Source organism: Cibotium barometz, chromosome 8, assembly GCF_041138505.1.
Source record: "Cibotium barometz isolate CiBa-2024 chromosome 8, ASM4113850v1, whole genome shotgun sequence".
NCBI lineage: Eukaryota > Viridiplantae > Streptophyta > Polypodiopsida > Cyatheales > Cibotiaceae > Cibotium > Cibotium barometz.
In genome coordinates this window covers 54,590,471-54,618,193 of record NC_141053.1, presented here as the reverse complement: position 1 = coordinate 54,618,193, position 27,723 = coordinate 54,590,471, and the positions used below count along the sequence as shown (strand labels likewise).

General features: G+C 43.6%; 2 protein-coding genes across 2 annotated transcripts; both read right to left on the bottom strand.

Moving 5' to 3' along the window:
• Positions 1–4,416: 4,416 nt before the first annotated feature.
• Positions 4,417–7,141, bottom strand: LOC147636424 (pentatricopeptide repeat-containing protein At4g13650-like). The gene has a single exon (XM_086801863.1). It carries the CDS (start codon positions 6,787–6,789, stop codon positions 4,438–4,440), a length of 2,352 nt encoding a protein of 783 aa, XP_086657989.1. The 5' UTR covers positions 6,790–7,141; the 3' UTR covers positions 4,417–4,437.
• A 13,498-nt stretch (positions 7,142–20,639) lies between these two features.
• LOC147636423 (pentatricopeptide repeat-containing protein At1g15510, chloroplastic-like) lies at positions 20,640–24,363 on the bottom strand. Its single transcript, XM_086801864.1, has 2 exons — positions 23,817–24,363; positions 20,640–23,696 (listed from the first exon to the last, which is right to left on the bottom strand). Exon 2 carries the CDS (start codon positions 23,466–23,468, stop codon positions 21,504–21,506), a length of 1,965 nt encoding a protein of 654 aa, XP_086657990.1. The 5' UTR covers positions 23,469–23,696; positions 23,817–24,363; the 3' UTR covers positions 20,640–21,503.
• Between the last annotated feature and the right edge of the window lie 3,360 nt (positions 24,364–27,723).

Sequence of the window (27,723 nt, the reverse complement as noted above, 5' to 3'; positions counted from 1 at the left end):
CGAAGGCGATCCGGTATTGGCCAATTCCCTCTTGATGCCATGATCTGCACAAAACCGAAAGAATACAGTCGAGGAGAATTCCCCTCCTTTGTCAGCCCTGAGAGTCTTGACCTGAAATCCAGACTCTTTCTCCACCATCACGTGCCAATCCTTGAACCGAGCAAAAGCCTGGTCCTTCTGTGAAAGAAAGTAGACCCACGTGAATCTGGTACAATCATCAACAAGCAGCATGAAGTAGAGAGATCCTCCCAAGGATGGTATCTGCTATGGTCCACACAAGTCAGTGTGAATCAACTCCAAAGGTTTCGAAGCCCGCCTGGAAGCCTGCTTCGGAAAGGATTCCCTGTGCTGCTTACCACGTATGCAAGAACTGCAGCGTCCTTGCCTACTACCAACATCTGGCAAGCCAACCACCATCTGGTCCCGGAAGGCGCGCCGCAAAGCATCCACATTTAAGTGGCCAAAACGAAAGTGCCACAAGTCTCCGACCTGAGAGCCTGTCAGTGAGGAGAGTGCAGAGAGCTTGTAGATGCCGTTCTCCACACCACCTTCCCAAACAACTTTGCCTGTCTCACGGTCCCTCAGAGCAACTGAATGCTCCTCAAATTCCACCCGAAAGCCAGTCTTGCATACCTCATGCACTGACAAAAGATGAAAGCCCAGAGCAGGGACATAAAGAACACGGGAAGCATGCTTGCCCCCCTTGCCGTTGGGAATGATCTCCATCCGGCCCTCACTATGAATCGGAATAGTGGAGTTATCACCAATAAAGATACGACCTGACTGCCGCTTCAGATCCAGGAAGAAGTCACGGGATGGAGTCATGTGCCTGGAAGCACCACTGTCGAGAATCCATTCCCGAGTATCCTTTGTGGTGAAGCCAACTGCCTCCTCGCTCGAAGACGATGAATCATCGGAGTCCACCATCTCCAAGTGCACAAATGCCGGAGTCTTTGCAGCTGAGGCTGAGGATTCAGCACTCTTCCCTGTCCGCTTAGGGCACTTCCTCCAGTAGTGGCCTTTCTCGCCACAATCATTACACGATCTTTCGGCCTTCAGCTTCTCTCGTTCTGGATCAGGCTTCTTCTCGGAAGACTTATCTGATGAAGCCTTCCCTTTGCCCTTGTTGGTATTACGGCCTTTCGACCGTTGGCCAGTTAAGGCCTCCGAACCTCCGCCGTGAGGAGGGTTCGTGAAACGTTCCTCCTGGTCCAAGACCATTGGCACAAGCTCCTCCCAAGTAATGGTGCTGAGCCTGCCACTAGTGATCAACGAGGAATAGAAAGCGGAATACTGACCAGGCAAGTGAGAAAGTAACGTGATGGCCATATCTTCGGACGATATCTCTTTCCCAACTTGAAGGACTTCCTGCTGAAGGGCCTGCAGCTTGTTAATGTGTTCCCGCATCGTCGAAGACTTTGCAGGGTTCATAACCCGCATCTGCACTTCCAAGGATATCCGCTTCATGGGTGACACCCTGTTGTACAAAGAAGCCAAGTGCTCCCATATGCCTCTCGCCAGCGTCATGTGCTTCACATGGTTGATCACCTGTGGTGTGCAATTGAGGAATATAAATGACCGAACCCTGGCGTTGACACGGTCCCACATTTGTGCCTGTGCCTCTCGGTCCTTCCTTGCGGATAAAACCTCCCCTTCCTCAGCTTCCGGCCTTGGCACCCCTTTGATAATAAAATCAGCAAGATCATATGACTCCAGAACTGACTCCATCACGAGCTTCCAGATGCCATAATTGGACCCGTCCAACTGCCGATCCACTGGGAACGTGGGAAGAGTCGGAATCTTCACGTGCTTCTCTGCCATCTCGAGTAAATCCGCCATCTCGGAGAGTAACCTGAAAGGGTGGGTGGGTGGGAAAAATCTGAAAATCAGAAAATATGCAAGTGGCTGTCCAACCCCTCTGCCCGCCTTCCTCTTGCACCTTAACTTCCCGTTCAGCCCGAAACAGTCCACCGATCAGCAACCTGTTGCTCCCCCTCTTGCTCAGAAAAACGCCCAAGATCTGCTAGAGCCTAGGGCTCTGATACCATGTCAGAATATGCAGCGGAAATGATATCCAGACTTGGGTAGACAAGAGCAAGTAGACTGCAGAAAATAATCAGCACAAGAAACACTGAGAGATGTGTGTAAACTCTTCTCTATACACAAGATCCCGGAGATAACTGAATGAGAAAGTGGAGGAGGATGGGGGGGAATATATACAAGCCCATGAGGGCAGTCGGCCAGCTCTGGAAGAGGCCCACGACTGACAAAATGTCCACGACTGCTGAAAAACAGCAGTCGGCCAGCATCTGGTGCCCCACGTCTGCACAGAACAAGTCGGCCAGCACTCAGATAGCCCACGACTGCTACAGATGCAGTCGGCCAGCCTCAGAGTGGTCCTGGCATCACCTGGCAGCCCTCCAGCCACTAGGAAAAAATGGAAAAAATAGGGAAAAAATACGGGGAGTGTGGAAAAATGATATACGGGCGGGCACACCCACAACAGAGGCCCTGGTGTATACAAATAGACAGGAGATGACTTCTAACACCTTCTTCTTATGAAGAAGCACATGAAAATGAGCATTGATTGCAAGCTATGCAAGCTGAAATTTCTTCTATCATGAAGAACAATACATGGGATCTTGTGGAATTGCCTAAAGGCAAGCATGTCATTGGAACAAAGTGGGTGTACAAAGTCAAAAGAAAGTCTGATGGTACTATTGACAGGTACAAAGCAAGACTTGTGGCTAAAGGCTACTCCCATAGATTATGAAGAGACTTTTGCTCCTACTTCGAGAATGACCACAATAAGATCATTGATTGCATTGGCTGCACATAAAGGATGGATAGTGCATCAATTGGACATCAAAACTGCATTCTTAAATGGGGATTTACAGGAGGAAGTATATGTAAATCAGCCCGTTGGTTTTGTAGTTCCTGGTGAGGAACATAAAGTATGCAAGCTACACAAAGCATTGTATGGGTTAAAGCAAGCTCCAAGAGCTTGGTATGATAAGATACATGCTCATCTAACCAGCCAAGGTTATGAGAATAGTCCAGCTGAAAGCACATTGTATGTGAAGAAAACCGGTGCCGATATTCTCATAGTCATCTTGTATGTAGATGACATGCTCATTTTACAGGTACTAGCAAAGCACAAATTTCAGATTTCAAAGCTGATTTGAAAGCTGAATTTGTCAGATTTGGGGCCTTTACACTACTATCTCGGCATACAGTTTATGCATACAGATGATGGCATTGTTATGCAACAAACTAAGTACATAAAAAGTTTGCTAAAAAGGTTTCACATGGATGAATGTAAGCCCATTTCTACTCCGGTAGAACCAAGTGTACGGCTTACCATGCATGATATTGGAGAGCCTTTTGAAGCCGGCATTTACAGCCAGGCAGTGGGATGCCTCATTTACTTGTGTAACACGAGGCCAGACATATCTTTTAGGGTGTCTTTGTTGAGCAAATTCATGCACAGTCCAGACACAAAGCATTGGCAAGCAGTCAAATGCATTTTTCGTTATCTTAAGGATACCCTGGATCTTGGTTTGTTCTATCCCAGGGGGGCAGCTTGCAGCTTTATGCATACAGTGATTCAGATTGGGCTGGTGATTATGATACCAAGCAATCCCCCAGTGGAAAGTGTTTTTTTCTTGGCAGTTTATGCATATCTTGGTTGAGTAAAAAGCAACCCACCACTGTTGCTACATCTACTTGTGAGGCTGAGTACAGGAGGGCAGTCTTTACAGCTACAGTAGATTGTGTATGGTTGAGGAGACTATGGCTGATCTTCGTGAGTGTTAGTAGACACCCACCACCATTCTCACTGATAGCTAGAGTGCTATGGCCGTGGCACGAAATCTAGTATTTCATGCACGTACCAAGCACATTGAGATTCATTATCACTATGTCAGAGAGAGGCTACATGCAGGGGAGATCAGTTTATCTTACTGCCCTACACAGGATAATGTTGCAGATCTATTCACAAAGGCTTTACCTCGAGAAAAGTTTGAAGCTTTCCGCAAAGCTTTGGGCTTACTCTCATACAGAGAGTAATCTGCTACCTTGTACAGGTTCACACTTCCACCATAGGGGGGATTTGTAGGCATATGCTCACTTATGGTGGTGCTATGTGTGAACAGGGCTTAACCAAGGGCACTTTTTCCCATGTGGTTTTTCCCCTTGGACATCAAGTGTGAAAGGACACTCTAACATATAATATTTTGTACTTCTATATTATATGGATGTGGCACACATGCAAGGGTTGACTTGCATTTTGTGGATACCACACTTTTGGCTCTCCCTCTCTCTCTCTCTCATTTCTGTGTGTGAGCTTTTCTACCCTGCACCTAACCCTAATGTGCAGGTTTGTGTGTGTGAGTGTGTGAGTCCAACACCCAACAATATTTGCTTTGGAAATGTCTTTTACCCCCAACCAAAAGGGGATGCACAATTCCACATGGCATCAGTCCACCAACTACATCCTGACTTCTTCCATGCTTCATTTTCCACTCTCATTGCCTCAACCATGTTCGCTTCTTCCTGCATGTTAGCATCTATATAGATATTGAACATACAGATATAAGCTGCAGCATCCTTTTCATCCAATCGCACTGCATGTTCGAATGCATGTCTTCCAACCTCCACATTGCCCCACTTCCGACAAGCCCCCAACACAGTATGCCACACAACAATACCAGGATGCACTGGCATCTTCTTGATCATCCCTACCGCCTTTTCTACATGGCCTGCACGGCCAAGAAGATCGACCATGCACACGTGGTGCTCAAGAGCTGGGATGATGCCAAAGTCTCTGCTCATGGCCTCAAAGTACATCCTACCCTTATCCACTAGACCTGCATGACTACATGCATTAAGAACACTAAGGAATGTGACCAAATTTGGCTTTATACCCTCTCCAATCATTTTGTCAAAGGTATGGAAAACATTTTCACTTTCTCCAAGCTGAGCATACCCTGTGATTAATGCATTCCACGAGACTTCATCTCGAACTAGAAGCTTCTCAAACACTTCTTGTGCTTCTGCAAGATTGCCACATTTAGCATACATATCAACCAAGGTGTTGCCAACAAAGAGGTCTCTTTCCAACCCTTTTTTAGCAACATCAGAATGTATTTCTTGGCCCTTGTCTGTGGCTCCTATGCTACCACAAGCTTTCAAGCTACAAACAAACGTAGCAACATGTGGAGAGATGCACTCATGTTGCATGCATTCGAAACAGTGCAGTGCTTCCTCACTATGCCCGTGTTCCGCATAACCTGCAAGTAGTGCATTCCACGAGACAACATTTCGAACTGAAAGCTTGTCAAATACTTCCTGTGCCTTTGCAAGCAAGCCACATTTAGCATACATATCAATCAAGGTGCTGCCAACAACAAGGTCTGTTTCCAACCCTTTTCTGGCAATCTCGGCATGTATTTGTTGGCCCTTATCAGTAGCTCCTATGCTGCCACAAGCTTTCAAGGTGCAAACAAACGTGACAGCATTCGGAGAAACACCTTCATGTTGCAACTGTTCAAAACAGTCCAGTGCTACCTCGCCATGCCTGTGTTCTGCATATCCTGCAATCAGTGCATTCCAGGAGACTATGGTTCGAACTTGAAGCCTGTCAAACACTTCTTGTGCTTCTCCGAGTGAACCACATTTAGCATACATATCAACCAGCGTGTTGCCAACAAAGAGGTATCCTTCCAGCCCTTTTCTGGCAATCTCAGCATGTATTTCTCGACCCTTGTCTGTGTCTCCTGTACTACCACAAGCTTTCAAGTTGCAAACAAACGTGACATCATCGGGAGAGATGCCCTCCTGTTGCATCCGCTTGAAACACTCAAATGCCTCCTCGCCATGCCCATCTTCCACATACCCTGTGATTAGCGCATTCCAGGAGACTACATTCCGAACTGGAAGCTTGTCAAACACTTCCTGTGCTTTTTCAAGCAAGCCACATTTAGCGTACATATCCACCAAGGTGCTGCCAACAAGGAGGTCTCTATCAAAGCCTTTCCTGACAATCTCAGTATGTATTTCTTGTCCCTTGTCTGTATCTCGCATGCTAGCACATGCTTTCAAGCTACAAACAAATGCGACAGCATCTGGTGCGATGGCATCATGTTGCATCTGTTTGAAACAATCAAGTGCTTTGTCACCATGCCCATGGTCCACGTATCCTGCCATAAGCGCAGTCCACAAGACCACATTTCGAACCGGAAGGTTGTCAAACAATTCTTGTGCTTTTGCAAGGGAGCCACATTTGGCATACATATCGACCAAGCAACTGCCAATGGAAACATCTGTTTCCAGCAAACCCTTGCTGGCAATCTCAGCATGTATTTGACAGCCTCTTTCCAGATCTTTCATCTTTGCACAAGCCTTCAGCAAGGCCACAAAAGTGCACCTGGAAGGATGCAGAGAATTGTCCTCTTGCATTTTCTGGAACAGGATGAAAGCCTGCTGAGACTCCCCATTTTTCATATAACCAGTGATGAGAGAATTCCAAGACAATTCATTCCGATGCACCAGCCCGTCGAAAACCTGCTGGGCATGGCTCATGCTTCCAACTTGCACCAACATCGACACGAGTTCATTCCCGAAAGATGCATGGGATTCCAGCCCATGCTTGCACATGTGGGCATGCAAGCGAAGGATATGCGCTAGGTTTCTCTCGTTTCTGCAACTGCGCAAGACAACGCATGCAAGGTCCTCAACCGAAGGCATCCCTTCCTCCAAAGAAGCAAGTGCCTCCTCCAAGCTACGCATCGCCGAAACATCATCACCACTACCGATGTTGTTTTTGTTCGGAAACCAACTTGGATTTCAAAAGAGGTTCATCCATTACGACTGTCTGCCTGTCAAAGATCGGGATTTGCCTGTAACAGCCAACAAACAAGGACAAAGCAAGCCCCAATCTGATCGTGGTTTGCCTGTAACAGCCAACAAACAAGGACAAGGCAAGGCAAGCCCCAATCTGATCGAGCAAAGCAGCTTTTCATGTTTACACGTCTGGCGGTCAAGTGCTCAGACATCTAGAGACAATCACCTTTTCTGGTAATGGTCATCATTAATCCATGTTTTGATTGCTTTATGTCATGATAAATGGAAAACTAACCCACTGCTCTTTGAGCTCATTCTAACCCTCTCAAATCCACCCTCTAACAGTGCTCTATTTTTTGCACTATTAACGGTAAGTTAACCTTACTAATGAAGGCTTAATTGAGCTTGGTCTCAATTTCTTAGGACCCTCACTCATGGCATTGCTAGAGGTTCCTATCACTTCAAATCACAAAAACTTGGTGCTTCAAATCTTCACTCCAAATCACTTATTTTTATGCTCATACACTTGGGAATGTCATTGTTTAACCTCTTCACTTTGCACTAATCAAATCAAGGTTTTGTAAAGAATTAGACATTGCCCTTGACCTATATGCCGAGTGGTAAGACCTTGCTCGATGGATTCCAAGGGTCACACTGAAAACATTGATGAAAAAGGCTTTTACACTTGACAAACCAAGGTGAAGTTTGTATTGATAAAAAAGGGACTATGGAAGATAGCCAATGGGAAAGATGAGAAGCCAACAATTAGGGGGATAATGAAACTCTATGGCTCACAAAGAATCAAAGAGTATTTGCAATTATAGCCCTAGCAAGTGACTAACACACATACTAGAGTATATACAAGCAGTCCATAATGTAAACATGCTAAGTCGAGTGGATAGGTGTGGACTAGTCGGTGTAGTCCAGCTGTAGAATCTCTGGCAAAGATATGTTGGTGCCACCAAACCCGCCACCCAGTGATGTAAATGTCGAACGATCATGCAGGCGCCTCGTGAGTATTAGCTCATGTTGAGCTTAACATCTCAACACTCCCCCTCAAGCTCAACTCCAGCTCATGAAGTCCAAGCATATCTCGAAATCTGCGGAGCTTCTCAGCTCCCAAGGCCTTCGTGAAGATGTTAGTGACCTGATCATGTGTGCTGACGTAGGCCAAGTCGATATCGCCTGTCAAGACTCTTTCCCTGATGAAGTGGTAATGTACCTCAATGTGTTTCGCCCGCGCATGGAAAACTGGGTTCCTAGCCAACTGTATACTGCTAAGATTGTCACAATATATGACAACCTTTAACCAAGCTACCTCACATGCTGCCACCATAGCTCCTCTGTACTCTGCCTCTGTACTCGACAAGGCAACTGTGGGCTACTTCTTGCTGCTCCATGTCACAGGAGCACTCCCCAAGGAAAGCATAAATCCACTGCTGGTAGATCTCCTATCTGAGATGCTACCTGCCCAATCTGCATGTGTACCCATATAGCTTCAATGGTATACCTGCTGCATAAGCAATAGTGGCCCTCAAATACAGGAGTGTGTATCACACACTGTCAAGATGTGGTTTGCGTGGAACTTGCATAAACTGGCTCTCTAAGCCAACAGTGTAACTCAGATCTGGCCTGCTGATCATAACATAGATTAAACTCCCCACCATCTTCCTGTACATTAGTGGGGTCCTCTAACACATAACCTTCATCCGCACTAAGCTTGCCATTTTGATCTAATGGCACCGAGATTGGCTTACAATCAGCCAACCCATACTTGGACAACTTGTCCAATATATAATGTCTCTGTGTGACAGCCAAATACCATCAGGTGTGCGAATGACCTCAATGCCTACAAAGTAACACAGATTTCCCAAATCCTTCATCTTACTTCCTTTTGAGAAGACTTTTCGCATGCTCAATCTCTTCCAAGTTGTCACTTCCAACAATAAGATCATCTACATAGATGGTGATGATCACAATACCCTTATCACTCTTGTACACATACAAAGAGTGATCTGCATCTACCATATGAAAACCAATAGTGACAAGATTCTCAACAATCTTGTCATGCCATGCTCGTGGAGCTTGCTTTAGTCCATACAAGGCTTTACAAAGCTTACATACATACTCTGGGTGACCTATATCCTCAAAACTAGGTGGCTGATCCATGTACACTTCTTGCAAGCATGCATTTTTTACATCCATTTGATGTAAAAACCAGCCTTTAGCTGCAGCCACCGTAATCACAGCTCTCACAGTTGCCATCTTTGCAACTGGGGTAAACGTCTCCTCATAATCAATCCCATGTGTCTGCGCATATCGTTTGGCTACCAATCTAGCCTTGTACCTGCTTATGCTACCATCACTGTTATGTTTTACCTTATACACCCACTTACCAATAGCTTTCTTACATTTAAGCAATGACACCAAATCCCAAGTCTCATTTCCATACAATGCATTAATCTCCTCATCCATAGCTTTCTCCCAATATGCATTTCTAATAGCCTCATCAAAACATGTGAGCTCTATAACCTGCACAACTTTTGCCATATAAGTATAGTGATGTGCCACATAACCATCATAGGTCAACCTCTGCACAAGATTTTTGACTCTTCCAGATCTTCGTAACTTTGCATTCATGGCTTCCAAAGCCTTCTTTACACCAAGTATCCTCATTGCTCGAATCCCAAGCTCCTCATCAAGACTCATTTCCGAGCCACTAGACTCTCCATCAACAAGAGAATGCCTTGCATAAATATCAGGCATACCAAAGGGCTCAACCACTTTCTCTTTACCGTTATGAGATGTACCAACTGCATTTCCAGGACTGATATTATGACGTAGCTTGCCACTCCATGGTCTATCAATAAAACCACTGGATGAGGACTCTCCTAGTCCACTCAATGACTGTGATTGTTGACGCATTCTGTGCAACCACATTTCCACTTACATCACCCCCAATAGCATCTTTTTCAGCAGCATACCAGCTACTCATCTCATCAAATACATCCCTGCTCACCGTGTAGCAAGATTATAACATCTATATCCCTTTTGCTCAAACACACATTTTTCTGCTTTTGGATCCAGCTTAGTATGGTGCCTCCTCATGTTCACCTTCAATGTAGTCCTAATAGCCTTTTCCCATTAAAAAATTTGTCAATCTGAACCTCCAAGCATGGAAGTTGTTCTTGTCAAGCTTCTCTGCAACAATATGGTTTATTCCATCATTCGACATCTTGTCTACAACACAAACTCACCAAAAACAGCACTCTTGTTTGACCTGCATAAATTGTTGTATTCTCTACAGCGGTACTATAATGCACCCAAACTGTCACAACCAGTGACCTCAATTTGCATACATACACCCAATGGAAACTTTAAGACCTCTTTGTAGTACACATAGTGTCTGCACAACCAATCACCCCTCCTGCAATTCCAAAAACAAAGTTCTCTAAAGAATCAAAAACTTTCTTGCAGTGCCTGTGAACGCCTATGTGAACTAAAAATCAAAGGTCCAAATGTGCCCGAAACGCTTTTTGGCCCAAAAATTTTTGTCCAACGGATAGTATAGTTTCCCTGTAGCTCCGCTCCCACTGTTGCAAAGAAATCTCCTCAATCGGAGTTCATTTGTCGGTGCCTCCTAAAGATCTCCCGACAAGGGTATAGTAGCCAACACAAAGGGGGAAGAGTAGATAAAGCTCTTACCCTCGTACCACTTCATGTGCTTCTCTTGCTTTTGGCTTAACTCTTAGCATGAACCAAGCTCTGATACTATGAAAACATACAAGGGAGAAGAGAGCTTGAGCTCTTGCAAAGCACACACACACTCACACAAACCCTAGAAGAGAACACACAAGGTGAGAGGCTGAAAATTCCTCGGATTCATTAGAGCTGTCGGGTCCATAGTTTCATGCATGCCTGCCCCAAGGTGTCCTTCCATCCAATTCTTCAGATCGTTCCATAGGCTTGGGCTACTTTGGAGCAAGCTGTCGATAGGGATTTGGACCTGAGAAGAGAGAAAAGAAGAGAGACCTGCAATGTCTCTTGGAAACGGGGTTGGTTTGGCTCAGTCTTAATCTCTTTTGTGTGTAAGGGATGAAGTTTCTTCTATTAACCTTTGTGAGTGTGGTTGGTGGTCTGGAAGCTCTCCAGGATATATCTGAACTTATCCCGTGGATCTCAGGTTTGAGACCGATGGGCATGGCTCAAGGAGGTAGGCGGTAGGAGGCTCATCTTCCGATTGTGCTTGGCATTCCCTAACCAACTCTTGGGTTGCCAAGAGTTTCTTCTTTTTCTCAATGGGGTTAGGATACTCTATGAGATTTTTTGGTAGTTGGCATGTGTTAATAGGTTCTTTGGCTTGGGCGGCACCGTGAGTAGAAAATCTTCCTCTTCAAATGAAGAAGTTGATGTGTGAGTTGTAGTGCCATCTTCCAAACCGCTTTTAATAACCATGCGGCTCTCACCCTTGCCAATATTTGTCGCTTTCTTTCTTGTGCGCTGAGTCACTCGTGCTTGTTCGGGGGATCTTGCTTGCCCCCGGGCTGAACCACAATTTTTATGAGGATCTTTCCAATGGCCAAGCTTGTAACCCTTGAGGTCTCCAAGCTTTACAACTCTTGAGAAGAAATTCCACTGCACCCCCCGCGAGGGTTGTCACACCGTCGCATTGCACTACGGGTACTCGTCCCTCCTCTCACCTCACTTCACTCACACACACTCACTAGCATGCATTAGGGAGAGAGATTAGCAAGAGGATTAGCAAGAGCAAGACTCAATTGTACAATGGGAGAGTATGTTGTATTATGAGAGATTTTCACTTATATACATGGCCATAAGTATTCACACTCACTTAAACTGTGGCCGACCGGGCACTTTAGGCTCATAAGAGGCCTAATGCTATTACAATGACTATTCTCATAATATATCCATGAAGCACATCACTTAGGACTTCATCCTAACTTGCTGCCACACACTCTTGAAGCGAGAATTGCCAGAAATACTCTGTCACACCATTACGGGCGCCCGTCCAAGTTGTCACTTTGGACACTATTGCTTCATATCTTGAATGTATGACCCTTTGGTGTATCTATCGTGACTCCTTGATGTAAGAGAACGGCGGTAGATCTTGTTAACCCTAGAATTGGGTTAACAAATGGTTAGCTCGACATGTTGGGCAGTAGTAGACAAGTTCTCTCCTAGGATAAAGATGGGGTTGACCTCCTCGATCCCGACGTTGGCCAATTCTCCATTGCTGGCTCGTTTGCTGCATTAAAGCAATGGCCAATTTCTCTACATTTTGTCCTGATGTGGACTCCTTGATTTTTCCATCAGGCTTTATACTGGTGGTCTTGAAGGAAGATTATGATGTGTCTTCACATGGAGTTCTCAGGAAGGTGTTCCCTTGAAATTCTTCTCGAAATCCATAACACTCCTCCAGCATTGCTCAAACGAGGTATGGCCTAAGGCGTATAATGAATTATGTAAGGGGGCACATCATCAAGACCCTTTAGAAATCTCCCTATTAATCTTTTGTCAGAGAACTTGTCCTCCCTGGCACTGAAGTGTGAGTGGAGATATCTAACTCTGTTGATGTAGTCTCTGATGGTTTCTCCTTCCTTTTGTCTTACATTATCCAACTGCGCAACCGGGCTCCACCTAGTACCTTGGCGAGAATACCCTACCTTGAAGGACTCTTTCAAAGCTTCAAAGGCAGCCTTATCCTCAGCCTTCAAGGACCGGAACCATTGGCGTCCTTTGCCATCCAAAGGCGCTCACCTTGACCTGGTCTTCTACATGGCCAAAGACATCATAGATTTGATTAAACATCTCTAAATGTGGGATTGGATCTCCAGTCCCATCAAATTTTGTGACAAGTTTCGATATGTTAGCAGGTTTGTTCCGCTCTAACCTTGGTGCAAGTTGCACTAGTGCTGGAGGTGTGATACTAGCAGCCACCCCCCTCCCTATTTCCATGGACAATCTCAACATTTCGGGTGTCAGCCCTGCCATGGCTAGAGTAGAAGTGTGAGGAAGGGTTGGTGGAGGAGCGGGGCCGAGAGGATAATATACCATAGGAGGCCCATGTCTGATTGGGGGGTTTAAATATAGGCCCTATTTCGCACCAATCTACCCAATCATAGGTGCATGGAAATATGGAACTAATGTGCAGAACCCCTCTTAGAAAAAAGATGTTTGTTTTTAATGGAATAGCCGTACGCTTTGAAGAGAACGGGCGTACGCTTCTTAGGCAGAGAAGGAACGAACGTTCGCTTGCAAAATCGCATCGGTGTGCGCTTTAGAGATGAAAGAAGGAACGAGCGTTTGCTCAAGAGTTGAATGGAATGGACATTCGAAGTTGGGTTTAGAGTCGAATAGGCGTGATGAACGTTCACTTTAAAAGGCAGAATGGAACAGACATTCGCTTTCAAAAAAAGAAAGGAACGGGTGTTCGCATCCAGAATCAAGGGACAGAAGGAAAGGCACAGGCGTGCGCTTGCAATTGAACTCTGGAATGAGCGTTCACTTTTGCGACTGAGAAAGGAACGGACATGGCGCCCTCGGAACAGGCATCGCAATCCCGAAACGGCCACAGCACTGTCAGATCTGGAAATTTTTCAAGATTTATCTGGGGAGTTATGGCTGCAAGTTTGATAGCCCCCCTTAATATTCTCTGACATTACAATTACACCCCCTAGATTGAATGCACTTCAATGCAATTTATGCTCAATTAAATGCAATTATTTCTATTTTAATGCATCTGCCACATTTAGGCAGAAGATCTTGCTAGATTTGGTTTGTTGAGGAAAGGAAGGGACATGGCAGATGTGCCACGACTGTGGCTTGATAAGCGAACGAGCGTTTAGAGCAGCTAAGTAGAATGTAGTTTCACCTGGTTTTTTCCTCAATCACCTGTTGATTCAACTGTTTTTCCAATATTTTTTTGTGTTTTTGGATCTTGTATGTAAAATTCCTTAATAATACAAATCATATTACAAGGGGCATTGGCTCTTTCCAGCCCCATTTCAATGCCATTTCAATTTTCAGCATCACTATCTTGTTTTGTGTTGTGTCAAATCATTTTTTTTTACTAGTATTAATAGGGTTTTTGAAAAAATACAAGAGATATAGTGGAAGGAAGAGGAGGGCTATCATGAGTGAGAATCAACATGCGTATTGCCATGTTCCACATCATCACCTACAAAAACCAAGTACAAAGAAACACTGTTTTTCATTTCTTTATTGATTTATACATGAGATACGATGGGGATAGTATCACTTGAATGGTTGCATCTATATGATGCTTTCGGACTTCATACATAAAAGAAAGCTTGTTTGTCATGTAGTTCTTATTTGCAAGGCTCAAGGCGAGTATGACAAGGTTTGCCACGCAATACATCACATCCATGGAGAGGTGCAATAACAAAGTTCTTATTGTGAAGGTAGCCTTGGATGTAAATTCACAGCTTTCTAATGAGTGGAGTGACCCTCACATCCTTCTCAACAAAAGCTGACATGCATGTATTTCTAGTCCCATGTATCCCACTTAAATCCCCAAAGCAACAACCATTTGAGTAGAGATGTAGTCGGTAGAATATTCATTATAAACATAAATAGAGTGGACTGATCTTTGAGTTGTCCCCATTTGAGTTGCCCCATGATTTACATACCACTCTATCTTGACTCGCATGACCCATATTTCCCTGCACATCAGACACCATATTTACATGCACTTTGGATGCTTCTTCTTTCTTGCCCTTGCGAGAGGAGATATGTGGTCTTTGCTATGACACTTAAAGCATTTATCTTCTCTCATGTACCATGCTCTTTGTTGTTGAGAGTCATGCCTCAAGATGTACATGGAACAGTTGTTCACACATCTTTTGGTCTCTATTTGGTCATCCCATTCAGTCTTATGAATGCCTTGATTACTTTTAACCAAATGATAGATCCAATTTTCAAAACCATAGGGATTTTACAGGTGCCTTCTTTGATGACATTTTGGTGTTTTCGAAGAATGAGAAAGAGAACAAGATGTACTTAAGAGTGGTCTTTGGGCTTATGATCAATGGTAAAAAGAGTGAATTATTTCTTTTGGAGATTCACTATCTTGGACACATAGCACCCAAAGATGGTACGAATGGATCATGCAAGATCCAAGCCATTAAGGATTGGCTGGAACTCAAATCTATTTATGAGACATGTAGTTTTCTTGGTTTATGATCATACTACGGGAAGTTCGTATTTCACTTTGTAATGATTGTCTCGCCATTGCATGAACTTACCAAGAATCGAGCTACATTTAAGTGATCAAAATAAAAAATTGATGCTTTCCATAAGCTCAAAATGCCATTACATCGAGACCAATTTGGTAATTCTTGATTTACAGAAGCCATTCAGTGTAGAATGTGATGTATGTGGTAGTTTCATAGGAGTTGTCCTAAATCAAGAAGGACATGCTGTTGCATATGATAGCAAAAAGTTACATGATGCCGAGATCTCTTTTGGCATATATGAGAAGGAGCTATTGGCTTTAACTTATGCTCTTACAGTATGGAAACACTACTTATTGGATGTTGAACTTACAATCAAGACCAATCATCAATAAAGCTTGCGGTACTTACTAACGCAAATCAAGCTCTTAGAGAAACATAGCTTGCAAATATATGGGATGATTTGATCGTTGGTCATGCACATACGTGTTATATAATAAAAGATGGCTATCTTGTGAAGACAATCGCCTATGTGAATTATTAAACAGGAGGTGAAGGGTTTTTAATAAATGCCATGCTCCTCCCTATGTAGAACGTAGAGGAACATGTCCTGCCACTCAAGTAATTGAGAGGTATTCTTTTGGCCAGGTATGAGAAAGAACGTAGAGACTTATGTACGTGCATGTATCACCTGTCCAAAGATGAAATTTAATAAAGAAAAGGCTCCCGGTTTGCTTCAACCTTTGCCTTCCAAACCAACCATGGGAAATCATTGCTATGGATTTTATCATGGATTTATCTCATACACAAAATGGCAATGATGGAATATGGACTATTGTGGATAGTTTATCAAGCTCACTTTTTATCTATCAAAATGACCATAAAAGCTGAGCATATGGTCTAAATGTTTATGTCATAAGTGTTTAAGCATCATGGTATGCACAAGTCAATTATGGGGATCCTAGGACAATGAGTCTCTTTTGGAGAGCTCTTTTTAACAATATGTCAAAAAGACCATAAAAGCTGAGCATATGGTCAAAATGTTTATCATAGGTGTTTAAGCATAATGGTATGCCCAAGTCAATTGTGGGAATCCTAAGACAATGAGTCTCTTTTGGAGAGCTCTTTTTAACAATATAAGCACTAAGCTAAATTTTTCATCAGGTTGTCATCCTCAAACGGATGGATAAAGTGAAGCTACAAATTCAATCATATTGGATTCGCCGATAAAAAAACTTCTTAGGAGAAGTATTTGACGTGTGAAATTTTCATACAAACAGAGTATACGCTTTTGTAGGAAAGGCCCCATTTGAGATTATGTATGGCAAAGTGGTATTGCTACCCATCATTTGTACAACGGATGAGATCTTTGCCGCTGCCAATCAATTCATCAAGGACCTTGATATTGCCTTTGTGCATCTACAATAGCCATTGAGCTTTCTCAAGTGACGAATAGAAAAAGGTTGTAGATAAGCATAGAAGACAATTGGACATCAAAGAAAATGATTGGGTATTGAATTCGAGAAAGCCAGACGTAGAAAGAGGCTTGGAAAAGAAGGGATGTGTCTTGAGCTCTCTATTAGGTATTATGGACTATTCAAAGACATTGAGCAGCTCTCTATTAGGTATTATAGACTATTCAAAGACATTGAGCACCTCAATGAAGTGGCTTTTCAATTGGCTTTGTTGAATCGTTGAAAAATTCACAATGCATTCCATGTAAGCCTCTTGCGCAAGTATGTGGGAACTAAGCCTATAGAGCCTATTATGGAAGATCCATCGGAAGTAAATGAGTTGAAAGAGTTATTACAACTTGAGAAAATTGTGTTTCACAAGGAGCATAAGCTTACAGGTGGAAAACTTCAAACTACCTTGTGAAGTTCAAGAACTATTCACCTATGGATGCAAAGTGACGGATGAAGTATACTTTCAAGAGAATCCGTAGCTCCTAGCAACATACTTGGAAGCTTTTCAATTGCATTCAATTGTTTAGAAGTCCAGGGAAAGATGTCACCATTGGGCATTCTCTAAGTTTTCAACCTTTGGAATATTGAATAAATGTAATCCCAACTCCTTAGTCCAATTTAATGTGTGGTGGCTAGGCAAGTGGTCAGTGGTTTGGTACCTATAAACGGTTGGTGCATATGGTTCATGCAACTCATGCAACTGAAAATAGGGTAGAGGGGTCTCTAAATAAGGTACAAGTCGTGATCAAGTGATTATGTAAGTTTCGTTCATGCCTAATCATAATGAGAGTCTTTTTGTGTTAATCTCAAAGCAAATTTCTGCATATACTAGTTTTTATCCCTCATGTTCATGATGTTTTGTACAAGCTTTGATCCACCTTGAGTATGTTTTGATCAATATTCATAGTTGAATTATCATATCCAACATTTGGTATCAGAGCATGAACCAATTAGGTTTAGTTTATTAGCAAAAAACCTAATCTCTCTCTTAATCACCATAGCCTGTTTTTTCCTGTTTGAACATCATGCTATAGATTGTCTCCATGCTTGTATCTGAGGAGATTATACTCCAATATTTTGATATAGGCCTCTTGCTTTGATCCCACGCAAGCCCTAAAACGAAGCTTGAAGGCGGATTTGGTCGCTTCTTCACGAATTCGTCATCGTCGCCATCAAAACAGTCAGCGTTCTACTAATCGCATTCATTCGGCACTGTCTCTACGAATTTGTCTAATTCCTCTTAGGTGCTTGAAGTCTATAATGTAAGGATTCAGCATACCAAATCTTGTAGTATTTGGTCCACAGAAGCTGCTATACGGAGCTGTTTTTCAGTCTGCCTGTTTTCTGCCTCTCTTGCTCCAACAACATGGTGCTTATTATTTTGATCTATATTGATGATATTATTATTATTTGGGCTTAAATCATCTATATAAGCAAGTTATCAACATCAAGCATCATATTACATCATCATGAGCTCCAAATTCCTTGACAAATTCAACGGAACTGGGTTTCATACCTGGCAAATCAAGGTGAAAGGGCTACCTCATGAAGAAAAATCTGTGGAGTACAGTCAAGCCACTTCCTGAAGATGAAGCAGGTATTTCTGCTGCAGTTACAAGAGCTACAATGGCTGCACTTCAAATAAAAGATAAGCAAGCACTTGGTATTATCATTACTGCTTTAGAAGATGATTTTATTCATTATATTGATAATGTTGAGTCAGCTATGGAAGCTTGGGAATTACTAGAGCGTACTTTTGGTGCAAAGGCAAAGCATTCCAAGATCAGTTTGAAGATGCAACTCTTTGATCTAACCATGGAGAGTAATGAAAATGTAACAGCTTTGATTAACAGGCTTTGATTAACAGGTTGAAGAGCTTAATGACACAATTGGTTTATGTTAAGTCTCCTGTTCCTGAAGAGGATGCTATTGCTATCTTGCTTAAAAACTTACCTTCAAGCTTTAGGCAAATTGTGATAGTACTTAAAGAGAAGGAGCCAGTCCCTTCCTTGGAAAGTATCATAAATTCTTTACAGGAAGAAGACAAGAAGATTACAAAGGATGTGATAGATCCTTATTCACATGCATATACTACTACTTCGACATCGACAAAGAAGAAGTGTACTATTTGTGGTCGTACAAATCATCTTACTAAGGATTGTTTCTCCAAACATCCTTGTGAGTATTGTGGAAAGACAAATCATCCATCCATAAAGTGCTACCAAAAAGATCAAAAGCTAGCAAAGGCACATGTGGTTGAAGAAGTCAACCAAGTGGAAGAAACAAATCTTTGTTCTAGTTTCAGTATAAAAGATGTAGATGATGAGTATGCTTTTTAAATTATGTCATGTATGTGGTTGAGTCAAGACTTATGTTGTTCCAACTTGACGAGTTGTAGAGAAGAGTACACCACCCTATGTTGTTGTTAAGGGGAGACTCTTACTCATTGTGTCAAGGAGGTATGTTAGACTTGTTCATGTTCTTGTAAGAAGTTGGTCTTAAGGGGGGATTGTTGGAATAAATGTAATCCCAACTCCTTAGTCCAATTTAATGTGTGGTGGCTAGGCTAGTGGTTAGTGGTTGGTGTAAAGCCTATAAACGGTTGGTGCATATGGTTCATGCAACTTATGCAACTAAAAATAGGGTAGAGGGGTCTCTAAATAAGGTACAAGTCGTGATCAAGTGATTATGTAAGTTTGGTTCATGCCTAATCATAATGAGAGTCTTTTTGTGTTAATCTCATAGCAAATTTTTGCATATACTAGTTTTTGTCCCTCAATGGACGAGCTTTAGACCTATGGACAAGCTCCATAGTGGACATGATGCCTGTAGGGAACCTATGTCTATGCCAAGGGTCATGTGAACTGGCACCTCATGGCAAGGGACTTACGTCTAGCTGAGAGGGAGTAGGTTGAATATGTGAGGTTGGGGATTTCGGTCCTCCACGCCCATATTCAGAGTACGAAATTCCTGTTGGCCTAGAGATGTAATGTCTATGATGACCGCCCGTTTACAAGCAAGAGAGATTATCCAACACATTCCTATGCATGACATACTTGCATGTCTCGAAATGTTTCCTCATGAACTGTTTTACTACCTGCAAAATTTGTGTCTAGTTTACAAGCAAGGGACGCCCTCTAGTTTACAGTCCACATGTACATGAATATGTATTCTAACCTCGCTTGTGGATTACAGACAAGTGGTAGATGTGACTCTAAACTCTTTGTTTAAGCTTACTAGAGTTATAGTTCAATTTGTTGTTTTGTAAGTCCACGCTTCATTAAAGTACGTCCAAATAACTTATAAGTGACTTTGAGCATCCACACTTCATTAATGAGTAGGCGGACAAATTTTGGGCATTTACCCTTTCGATCGGCTAGACTATTAACCAGACACCCTCCCCACTTATGGGAGAGGTGTGGCATGTGCTGAGATGGACCAATGGCCACCCACTATGCAGATGGAAAACTTATCTTCTTCTCCCCCTTCTCCCTCTTAAAAGGGGCACGAACTTCAAGGAAGCATTATTGAAGAGTTTTTCACACAAAAACAATCCATACATTCTCTTGCTTACTCCTTGGAGATTCTCTTGTATGGTAGAGCTTGTTCGTGGTCAAATAACAAGTTCCTAATCCCATCTTGACTTAATCCTCTCCTCTTTCATGAATTTCTACATGATGACAAGTGTTATATCGCTGACAATTCTTCCAAATGCTAAAACCCTAATTCTACAAAAACTCTACTTTTCAAAAGTCTTAATTCTATAAAAACCCTAATTTTGCTAAAACCCTAATTCACAAAAATCCTAATTCAACAAAAACCTTAATTTTAACCTAGAGTCCTACGAAGAATTCTACTTCGACCAAAAACCCGAAGATATCTGTGAATGGTAACTTATTCTCGGGTAAGCGCTTCTTGTGTTCGCTAAACCTAATCTGCATCTCCATTCTTGGTCATTAAGGTCTCCTATGTCTCAACTTGACTCACACTTGAATATATATGGATGCAAATGGAACATAGCTACTTATGTTAAGATACTAGGGATTCAAAAGTGAGGTCCTTCGTGTGATTGAAGATGATGGAATTGTTTTCATATGCATGAATGTTGTTGGAAATTTAACAAGCATTGCCCATGGAGCTTGTATGTAAAATTCCTTAATAATACATATATTACAAGGGGGGTCAGCTTTTTCGACCCTATTGCAATGTTATTTCAATTTTCAACATTGCTATCTTGTTTTGTGTTGTCTTTTTGTTTTGTTTTTCGAGCCGGGGTCAGAGACGAGTGACTTGAGCCGGGGTCAGAGACGAGTAACTTGAGCAAAGAAACGCTTTTGTGTTGTGCCAAATCACTTTGTTTACTAGCATTAATAGTTTGAGTGTGTCAACATTGTGCTCAATCCCAACCGGGGGAATTACAACAAGTCCCTTCATTCATGACTCCTACATCTTCATCAAATGTGGCATGATTGAGGTCAAAGCCCATAACATGGTTAAGACAAACTTCTTCTTTTCTTGACAGCTCCTCTTTCAAAGCAGCAACCTTCATCTATGTCATTCCACCTGCCCTTCCTAAAATCAAGAACTTTCTCTTCACAATGGAACGATGAAAGACATAGGATCCAATAACCATTGCCTTGGTTGTCCTAATGATAAGAAGACTTCCACTGTCACATGCTTCATAATTTTATTGTGACTGAGTGCCCTCCTCCGACATAGAATCTGTGGAGGCATCACACTCGTATTTAGTCTCCGAATGGCTTCAATGTCTCTCCCAGGACTTGATCTTGAATAATTCCTCATGTTGGTAAGATCTCAGCCACTAGAAACCACTTCCCTTTTCGTAACAAGCTGATTGCATGCTACAAGTGGGAAAAAATTATGGCTGGCTCCCCCTTGGATTGGCTCAAAGCCAAATTGGTATCCATTGTGAGCAAAAGATGTTTTTACTTTGAGGATATCTTTTATCCCCAACCACCAACTATGTCCTTTGCTTCTTCCATGCTTGTTTTCCCGCTCTGATTGCCTCGACTTTGTTTGCATCATCCTGCATGTCAGCATCTGCAAAGATGTTAGACATGTAGACATAAGCTGCAGCGTCGTCTTCATCGAATTGCACTGCATGTTCAAAGGCCTGCCTTCCAAGCTCCACATTGCCCCACTTTTGACAAGCCCCCAACACAGTATGCCACAGCACAATACCAGGATGGATTGGCATCTTCTTAATCATTGCTATTGCCTTGTCAATATGGCCTGCACGGCTAAAGAGATCAACAATGCAAGTGTAATGCTCAAGAGTTGGGATGAAACCGTAGTCATTGCCAATGGCTTCAAAGTACATCTGGCCCTTGTCCACTAAACCTGCATGATTGCATGCATTAAGAACACTAAGAAATGTGACAAGATCTGGCTCTATACCATCTCCTACCATTCTATCAAAGATATGGCAAACATTTTCACTCTCTCCAAGCTGCGCATATCCTGCAATTAGCGAACTCCACATGACCACGTTTCTAACTGAAAGCTTGTCAAATACTTCCTGTGCTTCTGCAACCAAGCCACATTTAGCATACATATCAACCAAGGTGCTACCAATATGAAACTCTCTTTCCAACCCTCTCCTTGCAATTTCAGCATGTATTTCTTGTCCCTTGACTGAAGCTCCTATGCTGACACAAGCCTTCAAGCTGCAAACAAGTGTGACAACATCCGAAGAGATGCCCCCCTGTCGCATCTGTTCTAAACAGTCGAGCGCTTCCTCACCATGCCCATGTTCCGCATATCCAGCAATTAGTGCAGTCCATGAGACCACATCTCGAATTGGAAGCTTGTCAAACACTTCTTGTGCTTCGGCAAGTGAGCCACATTTTACATACATATCAACCAAGGTGCTGCCCACCACAAGGTCTCTTTCCAGAAACCCTTTCTTGACAATTGCAGCATGTATTTCCTGACCCTTGTCTGGGGCTTTTATGCTGCCACAAGCTTTCAAGCCACAAATGTATGTGACAGCATCTGGAGGGACACCCTCATGCTGCATCTGTTCAAACCAGTAGAATGCCTCCTCACCACACCCATGTTTGGCATATCCTGAGATTAATGCAGTCCATGAGACTGGAGTTCGAAGTGGAAGCTTGTCAAACACTTCTTGTGCTTCTGTAAGAGAGCCAAATTTAGCATAGATATCGATCAAAGTGTTGCCAACAAGGAGCTCTCTTTCCAAAGCCTTTCTTACAATCTCAGCATGTATTTCCTGTCCCTTCACCATAGCTCCTATGCTGCTACAAGCTTTCAAGCTGCAAAGAAATGTGACAAGATCCGGAGAGAAGCCCTGGTGCTGCATCTGCTCGAAACAGACAAGTGCTTCCTCACCGTGCCCTTGTTCCACATATCCTGCTATCAGTGCATTCCACGTAACTACATTATGGACCGGGAGTTTATCAAAAACTTCTTGTGCTTTGTTAAGAGAGCCACACTTGACATACATACCGACCAAGGTACTGCCAATGAAAATGTCTCTTTCCAGCAACCCCTTTTTGGAAATCTCAAAATGTAGTTTGCAGCCTCTTTCCAGATGTTTCAACTTAGTGCAAGCCTTCAGTAAGGCCACAAAAGTGTATGCACTAGGATGCAAAGAATCATCCTCCTGCATTTTCTGGTACAGTGTAAGAGCATGTTGCGCCTCCCCGTGCTTAACATAACCTGTAATGAGAGTATTCCACAAACACTCATTCCGATGCACCAGCCTGTCAAAAACCTGCTGGGCATGGCACATGCTTCCAACTTCCACCAATGTGGAGATGAGGTCGCTGCCAAGTGTCACATGGGCTTCCAGCCCACATTTGCGCATGTAGGCATGCAAGCGCAGTGCATGCACGAGGTTTCTCTCCTTTCTGCACTTGTGCAGGATGCAAACAAAGTCCTCAATTGTAGGCAGGGGCAGCATCCCTTCTTCCAAAGAAGAAAGTGCCTCCTCCTAGCTACGCATCTCCCAACTGCCACTATTGTTCCTGTTGTGATTCTGGTTCACATATTTTTGTGCTTTGTGGATTCCCTTCATTACACAAGGCTCTTCTGCTTTCTGGAATCTTAGCATGTCTCCAACCCAGCTTCTATCCATCCATAGCGCTTCCTTGTTGATTGGATGCCGAAAATATGGCGCCCAAGGGAGTGTCTGTGACATGCAGAGGACATCAGAGCCCCACTGTCATCAGTGCAGGTAAGACCCTATTTAATCTATAAAACAAGGCAGCTTTCTTTCTCTACAGAGACGATGATCGGCAGGTTCACTTACTTTACTGTTTCGGTTGTTCCACCAATGGGAGGGATCCCAGAAGTAATCCTTCCATGAGCGCTCAGCATGTGCTCTTGCTGTTGAGTTACATAGTGGTTGAGCTGCTTTCTGGTAGCACGTCATCTCTGCTACATAACTACACATGCACTAGGGTAGGGGAAAGGAAGGAAGTGCCAGGGGTTCAAAAAAAAACATCTTGTATTTATCCAACCAGGCTCCTCCGAATCCGGAGAGATCTTTGCAAAAGGGGCCCTCCCTCTCTCTCTCTCTCTCTCTCTCTCTCTCTCTCGTGATGGGGGATTCACTACCTTCAAATACCCATAGGATTTGAAGGATTTCTTTCTACAAACGAGCCCATCCATCACCTGACCTTTGACTGCTTTCAGAACAGCTCCCAGGCAATGGTCTGCTACCAAAGCCTTTTCTTCCCCTTTCCAACGTCGATAAAAAATGTGCCTAGACGTAATTGAAGGCACCTTGGCCTTCATCTCAAACCCAAATAGGGCACCAAAATCTCTTTCTTGGGTTCATTAATCATTGAGCAAGTAAGTATAGCGGGTGATTTTTGAAGGTGTTATAAGGTGGAGACAACGATTTTGTGAGGTTTTTAAGGTAAATAAGGCAATATTTTATAGTGTTCTTTTGGCAAGAATCTTTAATGATCTTCCTTAATTTGGTGCTCTTTGACAAATGGCAATTCTCCATCGAGAAAACGGTTTCTTCCCCAATGTGTTGTATTTGCATGCTTTCTTCCGTAGCGCTATGCTCTTCCCATCGTGCACATGATGGTGCAAAAGGTGCAGGCAGTGTAAGCTACTGCAAGGGAGGGAGGGAGGAGAGGAGGGGAGGGAGGGAGGCAAGGGGCGCATTGGGTCAGGGGAGCCGAGCAAGTTAGGGGAAGGTAGGGGAGGTGAGCAGGCACGTGAGCGGAGGTGAGCAGGCGAGGAGAGGATAGGCAAGCAGGCGGGGGAGGAGATTTGAGGGGAGGAGAGGCGAGTAGGTGGCATAGGGTCAGGGGAGGCAAGCAGGCAAGTGAGCAGAGGCGAGGAGGCAAGGGGAGGATAGGCAAGCAGGCGGGGGAGGAGAGGCGAGTAGGTGGTTGAGGAGAGGCCAAGGGAGGCAAAGCGAGCAGGCCGACGAGGGGAGCAGCGGGTGAGGAGAGGCGAGCAAGCAAGGGGCTACCCATTTCTTAGCATAGCAAGGGTCATTAATTAATGCCCGTGCATTAATTAATGACCCGCACAAAAAAGGGTGAATAGGAAATAAGCACCCACAACGTTTTGTGGGTTTGAATTAATTAGAATTGAAGTGAACAATTTTGGTATCCTAAAATGTAACCTTAGGAAAACTGAGCTTCTGAAAAAAATGTAAGGTTTGGAGACCTATTTGAGAAAACAAATCTTGCCAAATCTTGTCAAATCCCTTATGAGCCACACGTTGCCATGCGCACATATAAGTGGATTGCATGGAAGCCACGTACACATTGAGCCCTTCTCATGTGTTTATTCATGTCCTATTATCTTAAAGGAGGCCTTGTCTTCCAGCTCTCCTCCCTGCTCTCTTGACTTCCTCTTTGCTCCTCCCTCCCTTGCTAATCTCTCTCCCTAATGCATGCTAGTGAGTGTGTGTGAGTGAAGTGAGGTGAGAGGAGGGACAAGTACCTGTAGTGCAATGCGGCGGTGTAACAACGCTCGCGGGAGGCGCGGTGGAATTTCTTCTCAAGGAGTTGTAAAGCTTAGAGACCTCAAGGGTTACGAGCTCGGCCATTAGAAAGATCCTCACGATAGTTGCGGCTCACCAAGTAATCTCTTATTGGATGTGTCTCAAGGGGGGTTAGGGTGAGCCATAACACCATATACTGGAATAGAGTGTCCACATCTGAGACCCTGTCCTAGCCTCTATTGTACGTATTATGCAAAATGGGATAATCATGAAGTCTCCAATTGCTCTCATCAAAAAGCTGCCTTAGCTAGAGCTCTACCTCAAGCATTGCCCATGGCCAACCCCAAGTAACCGATGGCCTTGCCAACACCTATGCTTCCTAATGCACCTCAACCTAGCCACGAGGTGGCCTAAAGAGGAATCTTTAGGGTGCCAAAAATGCCCCTACCACCCCCAGTTCTTCCACCTCATCTCCCGCTGCCAAGAGTTGCACCAGTACGTCAACACCTTGACGGAAATCTTTGAAGATGGGAACAAGGGGAAAATTTCGAAAGTTCCCAAGAGCTTACAAGCCTAACCTCTCGACTCTTCAATCACTATGTTATGGAGGGAGATCAAATGTACCTTGTGTACTTAGCAACCCCAGCACCACGAGTCAAAAACATGAATCAAATGACAAAACGATCACCCATACAGTGCTATGATTGTGCGTGACCTCACCATGTGGCTAAGTGTCCCAATAGGAAGGGAATGTAAGTACCTCTGCTGGTGCTCCTACCATGACTCCATTGTGTGTAGGGTGTGTTATTGATCATATGTATAAGGATTGCCGCTAAGACTAGGAATGACGAGAAAGGCCCATGAAGTTAACCCCAGCACCAGGCTTAACCTACTGAGTGTTAGAGATGGCTTCATTCGAGCAGTCCCTCTCAACGCTGTCACAAGACTGCAAAACCAACAAAGGGCTGCAACACATGCTACTCCAGAGGCTTCAACTTTGCAAGCTCGGGGGCCAGCAAGAGCCTCTGAACAAGCACAAGTGACTTAGCACACAAGAAAGAAAGCCACAAATATTGGCAAGGGTGAGAGCCGCGTGGTTATTAAAAGCGTGGTTATTAAAAGCGGTTCGGAAGATGGCACTACAACTCACGCATCAACTTCTTCATTTGAAGAGGAAGATTTTCTACCCACAAATATTGGCAAGGGTGAGAGCCACGTGGTTATTAAAAGTGGTTCGGAAGATGGCACTACAACTCACGCATCAACTTCTTCATTTGAAGAGGAAGATTTTCTACTCAATCACTGCCGCCCAAGCCAAAGAACATATTAACACATGCCAACTACCAAAAAAGCTCACAGAGTATCCTAACCTCATTGAGGAAAAGGAGAGACTCTTGGTAGCCCAAGAGTTGGTTAGGGAATGCCGAATATTTGAGAAACCTGGGAGATGACCATCTTAGGGGAACGAGCATAGAAATCCTTCTTCCCATCCCTTACACACAAAAGAGCTTAAGACTGAGCCAAACCAACCTTCCTCGCAAAACAGCCCCCATTTCCAAGAGACATTGCAGGTCTCTCTTCTTTCCTCTCTTCTCAGGTCCAAATCCCTATCGGCACTTTGCTCCAAAGTAGCCCAAGCCTATGGAACAATCTAAAGGATTGGATGGAAAGACACCTTGGGGCAGGCATGCATGAAACTATGGAGCCTGATAGCTCTAATGAATCCGAGGAAGAATAATTTCGTATACCCCATAAGGTAATTGGGAACCCTAAAGTTCGAGTGAAAAAGCTCAGACAATACTTTGAAAGTGATGAACTCAATGCAGGCTTGCCAATAACCTTCGATGGCCACCAAGTTATTGCAATCTTGGATGGTGGAGCAGGAGGGAGCATTGTTACAAAACAATGTTGGGAAAAATGGGGAGCACCTACCTTGGATGACACTACTTTGTTGGTAAACTTGCTAATGGAGCCACAGCTAGACCCATTGGTCTACTAAGGGATCTTAAGATTAAGATCCTTGGAACCAATTACCACCACACCTTCATGGTGATGAATTTTGGACGTGAGCCAGTCTCCTATGATTGCATCCTTGGCAGACCATTCATGAGAGAGTAAAAAATGATTCATGACTGAGATACTAACCACATATACATTCGGAGGAAAGATCTTATATTTAAGATCAATCTACACACATGGAAGGTACACCCCATGAGTGGCCGACCATTCGCAGAGGACTTTGTCA

Coding starts and splice junctions, on each gene's coding strand:
- LOC147636424 (XM_086801863.1), bottom strand. CDS start 6,789: ATGCGTAGCTTGGAGGAGGCACTTGCTTCTTTGGAGGAAGGGATGCCT.
- LOC147636423 (XM_086801864.1), bottom strand. CDS start 23,468: ATGCTGCCCCTGCCTACAATTGAGGACTTTGTTTGCATCCTGCACAAG.